The sequence below is a fragment of the Callospermophilus lateralis genome, chromosome X (assembly GCF_048772815.1).
Source record: "Callospermophilus lateralis isolate mCalLat2 chromosome X, mCalLat2.hap1, whole genome shotgun sequence".
Taxonomy (NCBI): Eukaryota; Metazoa; Chordata; class Mammalia; order Rodentia; family Sciuridae; genus Callospermophilus; species Callospermophilus lateralis.
In genome coordinates this window covers 89,272,117-89,293,094 of record NC_135325.1, presented here as the reverse complement: position 1 = coordinate 89,293,094, position 20,978 = coordinate 89,272,117, and the positions used below count along the sequence as shown (strand labels likewise).

Genomic DNA, 20,978 nt, shown 5'->3' with positions numbered 1-20,978 from the left:
GCCAAATTGAGTAGATGATTCTCTGATTCACTTCACATAATAAAGAACAGGTTCAGGCAGGGTCTCCTTACCAAGACTACATTTTCTGTGCTATGGTAAATTAATATTTTCAACCAACTTGAAGACTATACAGGGATAAGACATTTCTGTTAAGATGGGACTAAATAATTTTGTCAATATTGTTGCCAACTTCTACTGCATCTATAATTGTGTACGAAAAGTCCATTTTTCTTGGAATCATCAAAAACATTGAGTCTGACATTTGGGGACATGGCCAATCTTGATTGACACTATTTTTATAAAGGATTTTTTTTCATGGCTTACAAAACAAAATAAGGAGCTTACTTACAGTGAATTCCCCGGTGACTGCATCAAACCCCACATGAATCGTATGCTCAAAGTCTGAAGGAAGAGAGATCTCTGGGCGCTCTTTCTCTTTCTTCTTATTGGCTAAAGGCAAAATGTTAACATGCATTTATTTGGGGTATAGTTTTGTCTTCCAAAGTGTACAACTAGGTTCATAAAAACAATTCTAAAGTTGAAAGACAATTGATTCCACTACAATTTTAATAATACTTAATTCCAGAAATTCCAATTATTTGTAGAAGTGGCTGAGATTTAGATGAAAATATTATGTTGAAATCATTTAAAAATTTATAAAATACAATTCAAACACAACCTCCATTAGAGTTGATTTATTTAATTTACCAATCTAATGAAGTAAATTGACAGGTGTGAGTGTATTGTGTTTAACTGAGTTTATCGGGTCAAATGATAAGAAACTCATTACATTCAAGTCAAGCTAAGGCTTAGTATTAGAAAGAATAGAAAAGCACTTCAGCTATCTATAGAACTAATATGGATTCTTTCCATGTTAACATTAGCTAAATACCAAGTGGCTGGAAGTTTCTCAATTTACATATTTACATTATGAAGTGTATCATAATCTTCTTGGAACAAAGATACTATTACAAGTAATGATGTTATTAATCCTTTTCTATCCTTAAAACCATTTTAATCATTTTCCACAAAACACAATCCCAGTAACAATTAAAAAATGTTACTTGTTACTGAATAAATTTTATTAGCTTTTGAAACCTCAAATTAGGTCTTTGGTTTAGTTTTTCTAATCCATAACTATTTTTTATATCCCCATTATATTCTGTCATGTTAGCCATTTGAAATCATTGCCTTTCTCAAGTAGCAGATTTTTCATGGTGACATAATTATGAATAAATGTATTGGTATTTAATAAGTCAAATGTCTTTAAAGATAAAATTACTGAAGAAATTAAGTTAGGAACTATAAGGAAAGTAATATATCTGGAAATAATTCCCAGAAGGAAAGTACCATGGAAACATTTTAAAATGGTCTCTAGTAGCATCAGTAAAAGACATATCAGCAGATTTGAGCATATATCTTTCACAAGAGTGCATTTCACACTGAAAAAAAATAATAATACTCACCTTCCTAATACTGGGCAAGTCAACGTGAACCTGGTTTACCTAGTTGAAACTAGATGATCCCTTTGCCCAAGTTACAGGAAATATGCAATTAACCATATACAAATTACTTCAGGTTACTTACTGGTTTTGTAGTTTACATGTGATAAATTTTAAATTGAAAACCTTTCATATCAATATCAGGCTTATGGCTTCTTTTCTCTTTCCATTCTCTTTCACTGCTCTCTATGTTCAGCCAGACAACAGAGATATGGGTCAGTAATATGAAAATTCAAGTAGTCAGGAGGACTATGCGGAATCAGGGGGGAAAAAAATTGGAGGCAGAGGGACAAGAGCCACTCAGAACCCTTGCCTGGCATGAAATAGATGTAGGACTCATTTTTTAAAAAAGTATATATTCCATCTAACCTAAACTTAGAATAGATTCTGTTTTTATACTAAGTCTACTTTATTGATGAATATCATAATAACAGTGGATGTAAAAGCTTCCGTTTTTATTCCTAATGCCTCTGCATGTTCGTATACTACAGTTACCATTTATACTTGTTCAACCATTGTTCATTTGTTTAGGAAGCCAGATCAAACAATCATGATTGTTGTCTTCCAAGGCTAACCTCTCTTTCCACTTCCTTGACAATGTGGTCTTACTTTCCTCCTCCCTCAGTGATCATTTTTTCTTTGTCATTATTTCTTTCTCTTCTGCCTTTCCTAATGCTGGCTTTGTCCTTCTGTAATCCTTTCTCTATACTCATTCCTCCAGGATTGAATCCAGATACTAACTCAAGTTAGGGAATTCCTTTATTTGTGGTTGACAGGGGGTAGATTCAGATATTGTGGGATGAAACACTTTTGAGAGGCAGGCTCATTTTAAGAAATAATAAAAATAAATATAAAATTGCTAGGGCCACTATTAGGGTTTTGGAAGTCCCATGCAAGTGAGGAATTCTGATGAAGAAGCTTTGTTCATTTCATAGTAACTAGCTCTTAGTAATATTTTTGGGGTCAGTCTACTATGAAATATCTGAAGAAAGTTGTGGAATTTATCCAAAAATGTGGTATACATATTTCCATATACCTTCAGAGGTTCATAATTCTCCTGGACTCCAGTTTAAGAGCCCATACTTTGATCTTAATCCTTATATCAACTTGCATTCATGTTCTCTATTTCCAGCAAATAAACTCTCCTAACTTCTCTATTAGTATTGGTGTGCATTTGACTCACTCCCCTTGGGCTAAGTTATACCCAGAATTGGCTTTATGGTGTTTCCCTAGAAGGTCATCTGATTGCCAGTATCTTACCAGACCAATCATTCCATTCCTTGCATTCAGGGCCAAGCATAACAGAGGCAGGAGCCAAACTCCTTTCTCTATTGTTCCCTATCTCCATGAAAGAAATCACCAATCATCCAAATCGGAGGAGTAAAGACAGACAGGTCCTCTTTTGCGGACTCTAAGCAAGGAAGAGATTGTGATTCCCTTCAACATGTAAGTTAAATAAAAATAATATTAAAGTATAAAAAGTTAAGGAAGTTCAAAATATTTTGATGTTACTATGATGGATAATAAGTCCTTTTAAAAGCTATATATACAGGGCTGGTATTGTAGCTTGGTGGTAGAGCACTTGCCTAGCATGTATGAGGCTCTGGTTTGATCACCAACACCACATAATAAATAAAAAAAGGTATTGTGTTCACCTACAAATAAAAAATAATATTAAAAAGCTATATATGCAAAATCATAAAGTTTTCATATTTTGGGCACCCCTGATTTCCTGGATCGCATAAATTTTACTCCATCCACTGGATAATTCAGCAGTGGTCCAGCAGCCAAAACCAAAATTTTGTGGGTCATTTTTCACTCCTACTGTATTTCTACATTAATTAGTCACCAAGTTTCTTTTCATTCTATCTCCTAAACTTCATTCTTTCTTCTCCATTAACCACTTAGTCCAAAGCAAGGCATTACTATTCCTTTCACTGCCTCCAATTTCTCCCCTCCAATTCATTACTCTTTGAACATATATCACATTCTCACCTTTTAAGATCCTTAAATGCACCACCATTGCCCTATCAATATGTTAAAAGTCCATGCTCTTTAGAATGATATCCAAGGGCCTGCAAAATCTATTTCTAACTTATCTCTCCAGCCTCTGATTTGGAACCCACTATCCATACCTATCCTATATTCCTTACATGACCAGGTTTTTCTCTTGCCTCCAAGCTTTGATACATGCTAGACTCAGACCTGGAAAGCCATGTTTCTTACATATTTCTCCCAGCTTTATGTGGATGATTCCCTTCATCCTTTTATTTTTCTAGTTCTAGGGATGGAACCCAGGGCCTTGGACATGTGAGGCAAGTGCTTTACCACTGACTGACAACCCTGGGCAGTCCTTGTTCTTGAAGGTTTCCACTCCCTTAGTGTGTTCCCTTTTCAGACAAAGTTAAATGCCTGTTCTTTTATGTTACCATAGAACCACCCAATGTATATTTTGACTTGTCACATAACATACCTATCTCTTTAGCTAAAATTTGCAGGAAAACAAGTATCATTTTCACATTCTCCATCACCTGCCTTGGGTCTGTACACTTAAGAACTATCCTTTATGAAACATTCATCGTGAGCAAAGTACATCTATGGTTATCTCAATTGATCTCCACAACAATATTATGAATACGTTTATTATGGTTGTATTACTATTGATTTATGGATAAGAAAAGTAAGACTTAAGAGAGGTTAAGCCATATACCCAGGTTATACAGCTGGCAAATATCAGAGCCAACATTTAAACCGATGTTCCCACTATGTCTCCAGAATCTAAGTTCTTAATAGTTACACTACTTATTATGAATATTTAAAATTAAACGTATTTGGACCTTATCCTTCAGTAAATTTCAATGACTGGCGTCTAGATGAGAATGGATTTTTGCTTTATTTTATTTTTTAAGAACACTAAATTGTCTATCTCCCTCAGATAATTCTGAGTACTGGGCATTTATATTAAAATTCAGCCTACCCTGAGTCTTAAACTAAAACCCAGCCTGATTAGCTCTAGGTTAGTATTCACAAAGAATGGAAGCCCAAATGGGTATCACTTTCTAAGTGTACCTCTAATATCCTATTGGAACCCAGAACAAAGCCACAGATTGCTGGCTGAACCACAAATTGCAAATGAGTTTTGGCCTTGGGAACCTCTGGCTGTGCATGAGTTCTGGTTGTAACTCTAATCTCTCCAGTCTCTTATTCTGACAGCTTTCTCTATTACATTACCTTGTAAAGAAAGAAAAGTCATCTAGTCATCTATCATCTCCTCTATACCCACTCCAATATTCTACCTGCCCTCTAGTGGCTACAGCTTGTCCCATTAAGAACAAATTCCCCTACATCTTCAACCTCTTCAGTAAATGTTCTCTTCGTTTCTTGCCTATCATGTGAGAAATTATTTTTAGGGAGAAGCCATAACCCCACTCCTGTCAATCTGGGGTGGGCCCAGTCATCTTTATTTTTTAAGCTTCCTCAGGTATTTCAATTACATAGCCGGTGTTGAGAAATACTGTAAATCTCACTATCCAATGAGGATCACAACTTCCTCAGATAACCTGGTAGAGTATGCTCATTCTTCCTCATCCCAAGCCTATTGGCCTAGGGGAACAGGGAGGGCTTTCTTCCAGTTTACTCCAAATTCTTTATTTGAAATCATTACTTCTGCACTTGACTACAAAATTCTCTCCTTTTGAGGTCATCGAAACTTTGTTTTCTTGGCCATGTCCCTGTATCCACTGAGGACTTTAGCTCCAAGTTTTCCCTCCAATACTCTACACTACCACCACTGTGTGAAACATAAGATATGAATCGACAATAAATGGGCACCTCCTTAACACTCTTTCCTCAGGGCTCCTTGACCTCCCTCGACTCTAGTGAACTTTACCTCCCTTCCACTTCTGCAATTTACTCCCATGGCCATTCTTTAAGCCACTGGTTCTCAACCAAGGCCATTAGGATAATCTGTAGAGTTCCATAAAATACCAATGTCTACAACTTATCTGTAACCTATTCTATCAGAATTTCTGGAACTAAGACCTAGAAAGATGACTTTCTGAACTCTATTGATGATGTAAAAACAAAATGGAGAACCATGGCTATTCTGGGCCTTTTTGTTATTCATAATAAACAATTCTCTGAAATATTCCACACTGTTTTCTTATGGTCTAAGCCTCATCTCCCATCCTGCCAAACTTCTAATCCTTTTAAGCCCTTACTTCTATATTATTCTTCTTTGAGCTCAGCTCTTTCCTAGCCTAGACTGTATCTGTCAATCATGTAAATTGGTCTGAAGCCATCACCCTACCCTAGAAATACTCACCCATTGTTGAACTTGTCCTGCCAAACCCTACCCTGACAGAATCCAACAATGAAATTTCTCCACTTCTATACTAAGGTTCATTGTGAGTTGCTGAGGAATAAAATATCATGTGGCCATGTAGATTGGTGTTATTATGAAGATCACAGATCTCATTTGGGTCCTAATGATTTTTAGCAATATTTTCCTTACCCCTTACTAACTTCCCTTCCCAATTCTCTCAGCAGATATTCCAGAATTTCACTCAAATTTCTGCTCTATCCTATCCTCCTTTACTTTTAGCATATGATGTACGTTCTACTTCAAAGAAAAATGGTAATTTTCAGTTGAAACTCTTCTGATATCAATTCCTTTAACCTTCCTATGCATATATAAGAATCAGTACCCTATATATGGGATGTCCCTATAGATGGGAGGAGATAAGAAGGTGCTACTGATGCCTATATATGCATATCTCCTCCCATCCCACTAGAAACAGGTGACTCCTTTCCACCTAAGGTGTCTCTCTCCACTGGTGCTCTAGATCCCAGTCCTCTCACTTCTCCAGGGATCTTATTCCACCAATTACATCCATTTCTTCTTGTTTCTTTCATCTCTCACTCCCTTTCTCTCTACTGGTGTTTTGGGCTTAAAAGGCTAAGATTTCTATTGTCCTTAAAAATTAAAACCCTTCTGCTTCCTCACATCATTCTCTAAGTTTTACGGACATTTGGCCTTTTCTTTTTAGGTTAAACTTTTTGAAAAAGTATTTTAGAGTTATTAAGCTCTCACTCTCCAAATCATTGTAATGACTCCCTGAACCTCCTCCTTGACCAGGAGCTACTTTTCTATCCTTAAAACCATTGTCACCTCAGTCAAAACTGACATGGTTAACCACATACTTCTTTTTTAAAAATTTTTTTAGTTGTCGATGGACCTTTATTTCATTCATTTATATATAGTGCTGAGAATCGAACTCAGAGCCTCACACACGCTAGGCAAGTGCTCTTCCACTCATCTACACAGCCCCGACCACACACTTCTTGAAACAAATTCCTCTGCACTTTCTTTTGCACAACTAATTCCTAGAGTCAATTTCTATTTTTCTGGGTTTTCCTTCTCAGTCTCTTGTGTAGGAGCTTCTTTCTGTTGGTTCTTTAAACAGTATGCTCTAGGAGCTGTCCCAGGTACTCATGTCTAGGCATCAAACACCTCTCCTTGGTTCATCTCTTCTACATGCATGGTTTCAATCACCATCTACAGTACTGACTCCCCATATGTACTTCCAGCTCTGATCTCTCTGCCATATCCCAACCCCCCTGTACTTAACAGGCTATTGAACATCTCTATTCTATTGTCCCACCTGAAACAATGTGAAACTACAATCCCCCCTTTGTTTTCTACTTCACATTTCTCTAGCTTCTTCTCTCCCAAACCTGCTTGTATTAAGTCTCCTTTCAACGTATTCCCTCTGGTTTTCTTCGCCTATTCTTAATGATACTGGCCCTTATGCCACCGTCATTTCCCACTTGCATGTCTCCAACAGGCTGACATGCCTGACTTCACCACAAATCCATTCCTCCTCCTCTGGCTAGAGTGATATTTTGAAACACTTATCAGATATCATTCCTCCTGCTTAAAACATTCCCTTCATTGTCTTTAGAAGCAAATTCAAAGCTCTTAGTATAGCAAATATAAATCCTCCATGATCTAGTCCCACACTACTCCCATAGCTTCATCTCCCACTTACTCCCACACTGACTCTTTGCACTGGCTATTCTGAATTTCTTGTAGTTGTAGCCATAGAAACTCAACCTGCTACTGCATTATGCCTTACACAGCCAGCTCTATTCTCTTTTTTAAGACTCACCTCAGTTCAGTGGTCACCTTCTCCAGGAAGCCTTCTAACATCTCCTCCCTCCCTTCAATCCTGAATAGATGCCCCCTCTTTGGTGCTCACTTCTGTTTTGTACTTACCACACTAAACTCTATTGACTCACATGTCTGTGTCCCCTACTAGACTCTCAGTTATTAAGGAAGGACTGGGACTTATTTATCTCTATACATCAGCACAGTACCAGACTCAATGTTTAATGAATAACTGAACAAACGAATGAATGAACAAATAAATGACCTTTATATGAAATGAGACCCAATATATGGAGACAGTTGATGCTTATTTGCTATGATGTGTTCATGGATGAGGAAAAAATGACCTGGATCTGCCACGAGTGCCAGGCAAAAAGAGAATATGTTTAAGAGTTATTTTTGTAATTGCATTTTGTTGGTGGCATTGTTGATATTTTCCCCAACAGTGTCCACACTGACTATATATCCATTCAGACACATATCTTGTTAGATGCCACATGCATATACTGGCAATAGAGCAGGGTAGGGGTCAAGGTACAGCAAAGCAATGAATTCTCCCCAGAAGACATCCATGGATGTTGCTATGTTTGCCTCCTGATAGCATTGTAGAAAATTGTCACCTGAGTTTTCTCTGTTGTCGTGGTTCCATTTATCATCTTCCCCTAAAATTCCTGGAAGTTTCGCTGGGCCTTCTCATTAGATCTCATTTCTGAATGTCCAGTATTACTTTTTAGAACACTTTATAACTCCTTTAAAACAGAGCTTGCAGGAAAAGGAAAGGAATGACAGAAGACAGACATACAGAAAGCTTTCCTACATAAATTTAGTCTAAAAGCACAAAACAATATTTTTAAAAAAAGCAACGGAAACCAGACAAAATGTTGTGCTCTACATGGCAAGGGCAACATTTAAAGCCACATTAATAAAGAAAGCTAAAAGCAAAGTATTATATAAAGCATATTGTTTAAGTGTGGACAGAATTTTTCCAAAGGGAAAAAAATGCAGACTGGCTAGTTCTCCAAGGCAAGTATTTTGCAACCCCAGATTTAAGGAACAGCAACCTCTTGCTACTACCTCAGCTTCTTTCTCATGAGTCTGTTATCAACTAGAGGTTAAATTATGCATCAATGTAATGACAGAGTACACTAGATGATTCATTAGGAACTCAAGTAATGGAAAGTAATTGGGGAAATAAAGCTTAAGAAACAACATAACAACCAATACTATAATACAAAATAAAATTAGGTGCTACGTTGTGAAGAATAGCGTGTAAATGCTTTAATATAAATGCATGTCAAAAGGGACAGTCAGGACTTACTGGAGGACACAAGATTTAAGAGATGAGTCAAAAACTTGTTAGATACATGAGGGTAAACTATCGGAAGTAAGAAAACAGAACAAAATCTTAGAAGTTGGACTATATATAGCAAATGAATGTAGAAGTGAGAAGACAAGGGTAAATAGATAGCAACCATATGAGAAATTAAGTGGAGAGGAAGATGAAATTGGAGATAGTAATAAAAACTGTGCTTGGAAAGGTTTTGAGCAGATGGATGCCAACTGAAAAGGGGTTTTCCAGAAATAAGCTAGGTAGTTATGTGCTGCTAAGGTACATGGACCATGGTGGGGGCAGGCTTCATGATGGTTACTGTTTCTCTCAGGCTGAGGAGAAGATATGAAGGATGTAGAATGGGAAGACAACCTACCGTGTATCTGTTGCCTTTAAGATCACTAATGGAGCACTTCCTGTTATTTCTACAACTAGATTGAAAATTACTTGAAGATAAGGAACCTTTTCTCATATGTGGTATCCTTCACAATATTTAGCATAGAATGAAGCAAGTAAAAAGCAGACACAAATATTTTCTGGGTGAATGATACAGCAGTTAAAAGCATACTCAAGGTTCTGTTATATCTGATTTCTAACCTGAGATAATAAATTAGATCTGTGCTCAAAGTCAGCATGCAGTTCATATTGATTTGTTGCCTGGTTGCCCCTATATCTCTACCATGGTCTTTCAAGGAATCCCTAGAGATAAAGGAGGTCTAATAAAGCATTTTGTTAGAAGACTTATATTGGAGTTGATGGGTCTGAATCTTTCCTGAGAGGTACCCTTATCCCACTACCTCTAGCTTGAAACCAGAAGCTCTTTTCCTTCCTCCAGTCTTTTGTGTTACTTAGCTACAGTCTATTTATCCAGTGTTATATAGTCCTGGAACCAAACAACTTGTACAGAAGAAGCCAAGCAAGTTCTGGCATAGGCAGTGGGATGGCTGGGTCAGAGATCCATCATATTAAAGATCTGTTTTTCATCTCAATATTCCTAAATTTTGTTCTGGATAAGTCATCTTGGAATGACATAAAAGTATTTTTAAAAGACCATCCATATTCTTTGTGTGTCAACCTTCCTTTACCAAATATATGCTACTTAGTGACTCGGTGAATCTTTAGCTCAGTGATAGACACTTTTAGTGGTTCACTGATTTCTGTCACTAAAAGACTGCTAGTCAATGTCCCACAAAAGTCATTTACAAAATGTTGTCTCTGTGGGCTACAAGAATGAAAACACTTTAGTGTCTGCTTAATTATCAGAAAGGTGAATTAAATACTGAGTTTGTCGCCTTTTTTACTTTTTGAAAATGTTATTCTGTTCCATCCTTTGATTTGTGGGTCATAGGGCACACTGTGCCATAACCCTCTAGAAGGAAGCATTCTGAAGCCTTCCTTCTACTTGGGTAAAAATAAGTATCCCTGAATAGTACAACAGAAGTCCTGCAAGGCAGTGTCAAAGAGGTTGGTTCTCCTTGTGAGAGCAATAGTGTCAGAGGGGCTGATTTTTGTCAAGGTTCTAATCCCTGATACATCTGTTCTATAAACAAATACCCTCTTTTGGGGTGTGGTATGAGCAAGGACCCACAAGAATTTCTTAACTCCTGGATTTATGAGATGCATATTCTCCCTTACACAGGGAAAAGATTAATTCTCTGGTTTTCACATTTTGGGGGTAGACTATCATTGAATGGGCCTTCAAATTTATTTCTCCCATTGAAGTATCTGAAAGTATTATGTGGTAAGTACAATGGAAAATTATCTATTTTAAAGTAGTTATTTACTATTTCAATTTTACAAGCATCAAACATTATTTTTTTTGTAATAGAAAATCATTTAAAAGCCTTCCCCCACTAAATAACACAGGAATAGAATAATAATGAATTTCACTCTTTTTAAAACAAAGATTGGTAACCTCCGGCTAGCAAATTAGGCCCTCAGGAGAAATTACTTAAAAGACAAAGGAATGACTACTGTCATAATTGCCCATCCACCTAGTTTTCCCCTGCTTCTATTAAAAACTCCATTTTCAATATTCTGTTGGTTAAAACCTATTTCAAAAACAAGTTAGGTTTCTCTCATTTATGGTAAGTGGTATAATGTTCTACCACTGGACTAGTTGGAGGATATAAATTCTAGGTCTGCCTTATTTTGTTATTAAGTAGTTGGCAAATTTGTAGAAGTCATTTAACATCTCTGCTATAAAATGGGATAGCAGAGGAGGTTTGAAGAAGTAACTGATATGAAAGTACTTTAAACATCATAATACCCCCATAATGGTCTTCCAAAATACATCTTCTCATTAGCAATGCACTAAGTAACAAGATGAGTCTTTGCTGGGAAACTAATGTGAAACTTTTTAAACCTAGCACTTCCATTCTATGAATGATGTCCTTGGGAATAGAACTACCAAGAAAGAGGATTGAACTTGGTTGTTTTAAATATTCGCTATTTTGTATCATAATATCATTTATCATATTGGCAAATCCTAGAAGCTTAGAGTTGGGAAGGCTAATAATGGAAGGTCCATTATTCACATAAATCCCTAAGAGGCCCAATACAGAACCTAGAAAATTTTACTGTAATCCATAGCATCTAATTAGTCCATCTGGAATGGAGGAGGAATATTAAGTCTATTTCTTCCTGCCAGGTCTTCAGTGGCTATGGAAAACAGTATATACAAATAAAAACTCAAAGTGGTACCTAATTCTTCAAGAGCAATTATAAGGCTAATTCATGGGTTGGATGTATCATGAGGATGATGGAATGGAGGAAAGGAAATGATAGCCCCATGTGAGCCCTTTAGTTGCCCCCACAAATACATACAGGTAGCCGTCACCTTCAGGAGTATTGTCTTAAAAAAAAAAACATTAAGCAAGTATAATCATTCTGGGAGATAATTAAGAAGTTTGCCACCTATTCATCTCTGTCTAGGCAACACATACTGACTCCCCTCTCACTTATGCTCAATTCACCCATGCAATAATTTCAATGGAAAATGTTTGAAAATAAAATGCAAAGATGAAGCAATGTCCTAGCATGATACTTCTGATCATGTGTATAGTTTTACATAGTACAAGTTTGAGAGGAGATCATTTGTTCTGAGGAAAGAAACTTCATATCTTTTAGGCTATTGTCATAGCTATTATCATTGCTTCTTTCTTTGCAACACTTCATTTGAATATGTGATATAGAGCTTTTCTGTCTTCCTATCCATCCCCTGTATTTTCTCCACCTCTTAGTCTGCTTCACAAATATTATTTCCTCTTTACCTTCGTGTATATACTCTCCAATCCCACATTCTATATTTCTCTTCAATTTAGCTGTGTTATGTTTTAAGTGGGCTACCATATTCATGCCAAGTTTCCCTGTTTAATGGACATGAAGTAAAAATTCAGGCCCTAGTAGATAGAAAGAGGGTATCCTTATCCCACCTTCTTCCTACTTCAATAGTGGACTTCTAGGAGTGAACAAGCAGATAGGAGGGTCTTCTCCTGGAGGACAAGCAAGAAGTTATGCCCTCCAGGCTTCCCAAAGGACAGGGAAAGGGTCTCTGAAAAGCACTCTGCTCAGCAATATGGGCTACATTTGGAGAAGAGGAATGAAAGCATGATTTAAAATGCAACAATCTCTGACATATGGCTTTCTGATAACAGAACCCGCAATTAATTTAGACGCCCACACTTTTTGGTGACAAGAAATCACCTTAGGCTACCTCAAGATCCTGAAGGGTCTTTGGCATCACCAAAGAAAGATTGCATACTGTTATCACACTAAGTATATTTTATTGTGCATTATTTAGATGAAAATAAGTAATGTGCATTGATCAAGACATTTGATTAACAAAACCATAAAGGATATTTGTAAGTTTTCTTTAATATAATTGTTATACAGCAGTGCTTCCTGCTGTGTGGGGTATATAGAAGATGACATACTTTGGTATTAGAACAGCAATATATACTGGATACATTTACAAAACTATATACCACTTTAAGAACTTTTGCTCATTTTTGTGATCACACCCATTTAGAGCTTCAACTTTCTACAGCAATCAACATGTAAGCTTATGAAGCATACACCCCAATGATAATCTAACACACAAAACTCCAAATCGAATGTTAGCATATCTCTATTCTGAATAATGTTGTCTGACCGTCAATTGTTTTAAAACAAATATGATTTTTTTTTCTTTCTTTCTTTCCTGCTGAGTGGTTATTTTAAAAGAATCCTCTTTTCTGAAATTCAGATACATTTCAAAGTACACTGGAGTTTTTTTAAGGAAAAATGAAAGCCACTACTGGCCTCAGATGCTAAGAACATAGTTTACCACATAGTCCCTTTGTCACATTGCAAGGCGATATAATATAGGAGGGTGGAAAATAAACAGGGTTTAGAGTCACAAAGACTTAGGAGATTTCTGGCTTCTTTCCTTTGCTATCTGGTCCTAGGCCTTCTATTTAAATTCTTTGAGATTAAATTGCCTCATTGGTAAAAAGGGGATAATACAGAGTAGCTATAGGGGTTAACACTGAATGCATGTATAGTACCTGACACACTGCTTGGCACCCAGTTACCAGACAGTAAATAATTGATCATTCCCTATATGTCTTGGTTTGATTCATACAAAACTATCCCCTAGTAGGCTCAGGAAGAGGGAACAATCTATCATTCCTCAGCTCACCAAGTTCCCAATTCTCTCTGGATTCTCCACAAACTAAATGCACATGAACTGTGCTCTCTACAGACACAGCCCTTCAAAACATACCTAATGCTCAAAGCAGCACAAGACACAAGACACAAAAGCACACTTCGGAAGACACAAATGTCACATAGAACATGTCACCACTAAATGCAGCCTCACCTGATTCTTTCCAATATGTTCTTCCAAGCTGCAAATCCTTAATATCGATCATTTGTAGAGACACTATGCCATTTTCAAAGTCCTGGCTGCATTCATTTGCCTCATTGCCTATTCCTTATTGATTTATTTACTAATGTATTGAATATATTTATTCATTCATGTATGTATTCCTCACCTTGTTCCAAAATGGATGTCAGGTGGTTTACAAGAATACACCAAATACAACATGATAGTATAAATTCAATGTAGACAAGAAACTAAAAGAAAAGCAAAACAAAACAAAATAAAAAACACAGGAAAATAGAATGGAGCCTGGAAGACAGTTAATACAAAGTGCATACATACCATGGAGTCCTTTTACAAATGCTATGCATGGACCACACATTTGGCTCTAAACTTTCCAGTAGTCAACAAAGGAGAAACCTGATTAGTCACACACTTCACAGGCTCCATAAAATAAAGTAAAATTGCTTGCCCAGGATATTCTTTTCCTGGTCTGAATCTTGAAACCTTTCTATAGTGAAATAGCAAAAAATGGTGCCAAATTTTCCCTCCTAAATTGCTCTAACACCAAGATTCAGCTCCTGGAATGCACTCCAAAAAAAAAAAAGACTCTCGATCTTGCAATTAGATCTATTGCTTCTTATTTTTCTTTTACCCATCAAAGTTCAATTTGGATAATGCAATAGAACTATTAACAGTCTTCTTAAAAAACAATCATGCTCAATGCTCTATGTAAATGAAAACATTTAAAAGGGGCTTATAAAATCTTCTCTCTCATCAATCCAAATATTTTCATTTAACAAATAAAATAGTCATTCCAACATTATTTATAATGACAAAAATTAGGAAAGGACTCAAATATTAAAAAAAGAAAAAAAGAAATGGTGGGTGGGTCTGTAGCTCAGTGGTAGAGCCTTACCTAGCATGGGTGAGGCACTGGGTTCGATCCTCAGCACCACGTAAAAAAATAAATAAAGTTATGAAAATATATTTTAAAAAAAGAAATGGTTAAATAGACTGTGATGCTACTATATGAAGAACTAATTTACACCATCACAACTATATTTATAAAGACGTTTAAAAGGTAGGAAAATATTCATGATATAAATGTTAAATGAAAAGAATACAAAACTGTTCACATTATAAATTTAAGAATATAGGAAAATATATATGTGCATAAATAACATATATAAGAAATCCACCAAAATGTTAACATTGATTCTAGGATTTACAATTGTGGGTGATATTTTATTATTTTCTATGTTTGTTTTTATTTTCCAAGTCTTTGACATTGATGAATAATTTTTATTTGATGAGAAAAAAGTATGTGGAAAAGTACCAATGCAGTTACCTTTGGCTTATGGAATTATGAGCAATTTTTATTTTCTTTTTAAATTCTAATTGACATATAAATTCTATTTATGAAGAAAGTTATTTTGAAAGAAACAATAATTTGAAAATAGGGCTTTTTGGTGTTTGTCTGGAAGGTCTGAAATACTAAGTTGACACTTCACAATTATCTAGCACTTTATAAAATTTTTGTTTTGAGACAGAGTCTTGCTGAGTTTCCCAAGCTAGCTTTCAACTCACAATCCCCTGCCTCAATTTCCTGAGTAGCTTGGATTACAGGTTTGCATCATCATGCCCAGCTATGTAGCATTTTTTAATTTTACTTTTAGTAGCATCTGGTATACACAATTACATTTGATTATCACAAATATCTTGTGAAATAGGCCAGGTAGTATTATCCTCATTTCATTGGTGATAAAACTGAGGCTCACAGAAGCTAAATGATCAGCTCAAAGACACAATCATTTCGGGCAGAGCTGGATGCAAACCTGGCTCTCCAGAACCCAGGTCCAGTGCTCTTTCTGTGAGCTTAAGATTGAACAAAAATAGTAATTCTTCCCCACCCATGAGAGTCAGGTATCTAGACAAACCCAAGATAGCAGAGTTGAGCTGGGAGAATCATAGTTTTAGGAGGAAAAAAAATTAGAAGGAACGAAGTCACAAATGAACTTTTGAAAGCCCTTATAAATGTTCTATGTGCAATAAAATAAAACAATAACAATTTATTACATAAAAATTGAGCGTTTACATAGTTTCAATTAGTAAAAATGATAGGTTCTTCAGTTTCCATTTAGATCCTGATATGATTCCCAGAGGTGATGAGGATGTATCTATCATTTATTATGGTGGTGGAAAATGAGGGTGACAGAGAGGCAATGAACAGTGAACATTTGAACTGTTAGTTCAAATCATGGATGTCTGTGTTCTCAAGAGTCACTAAAATCTAATCCTAAAGTTGTAACATATATTGCTTTCAGCTTTAACTCTATTCATCAAGTGAATTTAAGTGGCACTACTTAATGACTTTGGCCCTTCTGAAGATGTCTGTCTTCTTAAGACTTTTTTGAAGACACCTTAGCACTTCTGAACAGAATTCAATTATAAATCATTCAAGCCTTGTCTGAAGGCAACTTATCAGCCCTCCATTAAAGGTATTTAAATGGCAATAACCTGATGACTTAGGCTTTTCTGGCATTGCTTTCTTCCCAGTATGGTCTTTATAATATAAACACTCTTAGAACCTTTTTTTAAATGTTCACTTAAATCATTCATCTTTGTCTGAGGTAGATTATCAGCTGTTCAGCAATGGTATTACATGGCACTTGATTATTTAAGTTCTGTTGAAGGTGGATCCTGTCTAATGTGATTGTTTTTGAAGGCATCATAGCACCTATTTTTAGAATTCTGCTAAATCACTCAAGCTTTAGACTGGTAAGCTATGACATGTAAAGGTACCAATTTTCAGTTCTTTCCATAAGAGTATTTAATATGGTTCTAAAGAAATTGCATCTGCTGTTTATAACTGCCTCTGTTTCTAATCTGACAACCACCTAATTGTCTTCATTGTCATTTATAATAATCACCTCTAGGGTACTGTTGACTTCCTGAGGATCATACTATAGGAGTACCACATCATTTAAATTAGTATGAACAAGTTAAATTCAACTTATTTGGCGATATATCCTGTGCCACATGTGTATCTCCTTGTCCATAGATTCTTCTTGATCCCTTGATTCTGTCTTTGGATGGATCATTGAAAAGAGTTCACTGCCTTTGGCCAAATCTTCTCCCATTTTCTGTTAAAGGCAGGCTCTTTTGAACTATTTAATGCTTTTTATAAAAAAAAATAGAATATTCTTTTAAAAATGATATTTTCTGAACAATAAAGTTATATATTAGTTTAACATGACTACTTGAAAGCTGTATCAAACATTGATCTAATGGCTTGAGGATATGAGATATGGCTACATACAAAGACAAGGTGTACATTAAGATTAGCATTGGCAAATGCAAGTGGGGCACATGGAGTACAAAGAATGAACAGGAATTTAATTCATGATCTTTTTTTTTAAGTAGTCTTGAATTTCTAAAAAAAAAAAAAAAAATCACTGTTCAAACTATTCCTTGAGGGGAGTAAGAGTCATCCAAACTCTTTTGTTTGCATGCCAGCACACTGGAAATTTAGCTCAATTGTTCCCCCTGAAATCTGTACAGCAGCAATGGTTTCACCATGATATCACCTGAAGTACTGGCCCAAAACCAAAATGTCAGCCTCTGTTTTTGCTAACCTCATATCAGCCTCAGTTGGCTCTTGCTCTTCAAAATGGCAAGCAGGACTATTCAAGGGCTCCAAAGCATGCCAATTTCAATAGCACCAAAGGATTTGTGCAGGCATGTAATTCCCTTCCCTCAATCGCTTTCTACAGTTGCAGCAGATACAACATAGAACATCCTTTCTTTGGCACTACTGTCACACAAGACTTGGTCTCTAGGTCATGGCACACCTTTAATCCTCATACCAACCCTGTTGCAAGCAATTTTTTTCCCAGATCCACTTCAGTGTCTGTAAATATATTTTTTTAAAACTCCTCTTGTATGGTCACAGATCCCTTGCATGAAAATGTTCTGTTATTCATTTGCTTATCTTCAATTCAGAGGTTTAATGTAATTTGCCTCTTTTCCATCTTTCAGGCATAAGATATAAAGTACCTTGTAGGCATATGATAAGAGTTTCAATTGTCCTTATAATATCTATTGTTGACTCACTAACACAATATAATCAACCTACATAGCTACTTGTTTACATTGAAGAAGCAGGTCAAGAATGTGCCTTTTTCTCTTCTACAGACATCACCTTTCTTACCCTTTTGGCCACTTTCTGTGATGCCAGTGGCCTTGTACCGGGTTTACTCATATATGCCTCAGTAATCACATCTATGGAAACCATGTTCCAGCTTTATGATTATTAATACAATCTGAAAGTTGTTTACTAGTAATTTTATATCCCCAAATGTCACAAATGTTTAGCATATGATATTTAAGCATCAAAATGGCATTATGAACACCACATGGATAAATGATAATATATTATGATACTCAGCACATATGAGGCTGATTGTGTAGGAGACCACTGGTAGAAAACCAAAAGAATAAACGAATGACTTGGTTTCTTCCCACCTTGTAACACAGTCAGAGAGACAACACTGTGGTGACTTGGAGTGACTTCCATACACTCAGTTGAATATGTTCAGTTCCCAAAAACATATACAGAAGTAAAATCACCTATATTTAAATTTTCAAAAAGGACAACTTACAGTTATGAAGGTATTATTTTAAATTCTAGTCTAAGTTATCAGAAAGTCACTGTTTATATATTCAAGACAATACCATTGCTATGATTCCCCATGACTTAACTCTATGAATTCAATTTTCTCTGAAAAGCAAACATAGCATACATATATTTTTCTGTCAACCCACAGTAAGTCCATCAAACATGATCCTCTGACAAAAAAGCAACCTTGGAAGATGTAGATGTAAATGGCAGGCAGGCCCTGAACAGCCAATGGCTTAAGAAATGACTACATGAGAAAAAAAGTGACAATGAAATAATAAACTAGCCCCTTTTCAATGCCCGACCACTGATACTTTACTTTTATCCCCTCCTCCTGGGAAGATAGAGCGAAGCCTGGCTTTCTTATTCTTCTCTTCAGGGGCCATGGGAAGTGGTTTGGAGCTGTGGTTGAGTGCTGAAGAATCCCGGTTGTTACTATTCATCCTCAATGGGGGAGCTGGGGGTTTTTCTTCATTATCCAGACCGTCAGACATTTTCAATTGTAACTGATTTCACAGCTCCTAAAGAAAAGCAGGAGGAAACAGGAATTAAGGAAAGAGAATTCCAAACCAAATGTAGTAAATATGGAGGTTCTAACATATTAGAAACAACAGCCTTAGTCTTATGTTCTCTTAGGTTTTACGTGAATCAACTTGAGGGATTTCTCTTCAGGACCAAGAGATTTGCCTCCCCGGAAGACCAACAATATAATATCTAAGTGAGGAAAGTGACAGTAACAATTAATGACAATTCAATATGTATACACAAACACATTTCTGCTGTCCAGTCTCTTAATGAACCACGTTAAACCTTTCTTTGAAGATTCCATCTTGATGATCATAATGGTTAAGAAGCACAAACTCCTGAGAGTATGGAACTGACAAAGTTTTGGCTGTTGATTTTTAATGGCCCACAACCATGATTTGTTGGCTGCTTTTACATTACAATGGTTTTGATACCTGTTTCTTACCTGTGTGTACCTGATTTACAAAATATCTCTGCTGTATTTATAGGAATAAACTCAGAAAACATCCCATAGATCTGGTACTTTCACCAGAGTTGGGATGTACTGGTAGGGCAAAAAATGCCCCATCCTTTCCTAAGCAAGTAAAAGATGAAAGTAGACTGAATGTCACCATGAACAAAAAGGAGATCCAGAGGAGAGGGCATATCCTGAACAGATGTTATGACCTTATTTTCTGTTACATTTTATGTCCTAAAACAAGGAACAACAGGGAGTTGACAGAGACTTGTAAGATTCAATCTGGGTTTTAGGAATTTATTTATTCTTAACTTTATTATTTTTAGTACCTTTATGTTTTTTATTTATTTTTTTATGTGGTGCTGAGGATCGAACCCAGTGCCTCACACATGCTAGGCAAGTGCTCCATTACTGAGCCACAACCCCAGGCTTAACTTCATTATTATTTACTATTTTGAGTGTAGGTTTGAGTACATTCAGGTTTCATCCTACTGGGAGGATGATGTGAACTGGAAAAGCATGGACCTAGCAAGGAAATGTTTGTCTTCAGGTGTTTTCCAACTCTAATTCAAGTCCTTTCATTATACTTCAACACTTGCCAGCACAATTCAAGTACTAAGAAAACCTTCCAAGAGAATCCCTAGTTTGAATACAAGGAAAATCAAATCCCATTAGTATGAAATCTCTGTAAATTCATCAAGTAGTACCCTGCACTAATTTGGAACATAAGAACTCCTCCAAATACAAGCATCCACGTTACATTATTCTGACATTTACTAGAAGCGAACCTAGGTACAAGAATAATAAAAGCCAGGGTCTCTTCATTAACTATTGAAATGAGGAAATACTCTCACATTTCACAATCTTCAGTTTACCTCTTTAATGGTTACAACGTGTTTGTTTTCAGTAGTCAGAGCTAAGTTACATCATGTTATGTGGAGAATTTTTTAAAATTAGCTATGCTTTAAATTCACTCAAATACACAGTCTGTAATTACTCAAATAGGCTAGAATTAATTAATATCTTCTCCTTCTACACAGGTGACTGTCAACTAACAATGATTGACTTGATCTTGATTTGGACACAAGATCTCTTTTCTTTTGCTTTGCCATGCCTTGCATTATCTTAACAAATTAAGACCAATTCTTTTTTTTTTTTCAGTCAGTGCATTAGTGAAAGTACCCACTAATAAATGTTATATCACTACCAACAATTTGATAAGCCTCATGTTTTCCATTGTAGGTACATCTATGATATCAAGAATGAAATGCATGCATACATACTAATTAATGGTATTAGTAAATATTTAACAAGAATATGAAACCAATGCTAATATGTCTACATTCTCTTTTGCATTTTGAGTTTTAGTTCTTTTAAATTCATTCTTTCTCCAGACAAAAAGTCAGTTTAAGCCTCACTTCACACATGGCATTAATTTTTATCTGAGAGG

At 36.0% G+C, this 20,978-nt stretch overlaps 1 protein-coding gene across 4 annotated transcripts in view; it reads right to left on the bottom strand.

The window, feature by feature from the left end:
• Pak3 (p21 (RAC1) activated kinase 3) overlaps positions 1 to 19,040 on the bottom strand; it is an 83,702-nt gene extending 64,662 nt beyond the window's left edge. For all 4 annotated transcript variants that reach the window (XM_077106591.1, XM_077106592.1, XM_077106593.1 and 1 more), the window contains exons 1-2: positions 18,866 to 19,040; positions 350 to 450 (exon numbers count right to left, since the gene is read on the bottom strand). In XM_077106591.1, coding sequence (XP_076962706.1) covers positions 350 to 450; positions 18,866 to 19,040 — 276 coding nt within the window. The remainder of the gene's footprint in view (positions 1 to 349; positions 451 to 18,865) is intronic.
• Positions 19,041 to 20,978: the final 1,938 nt, after the last annotated feature.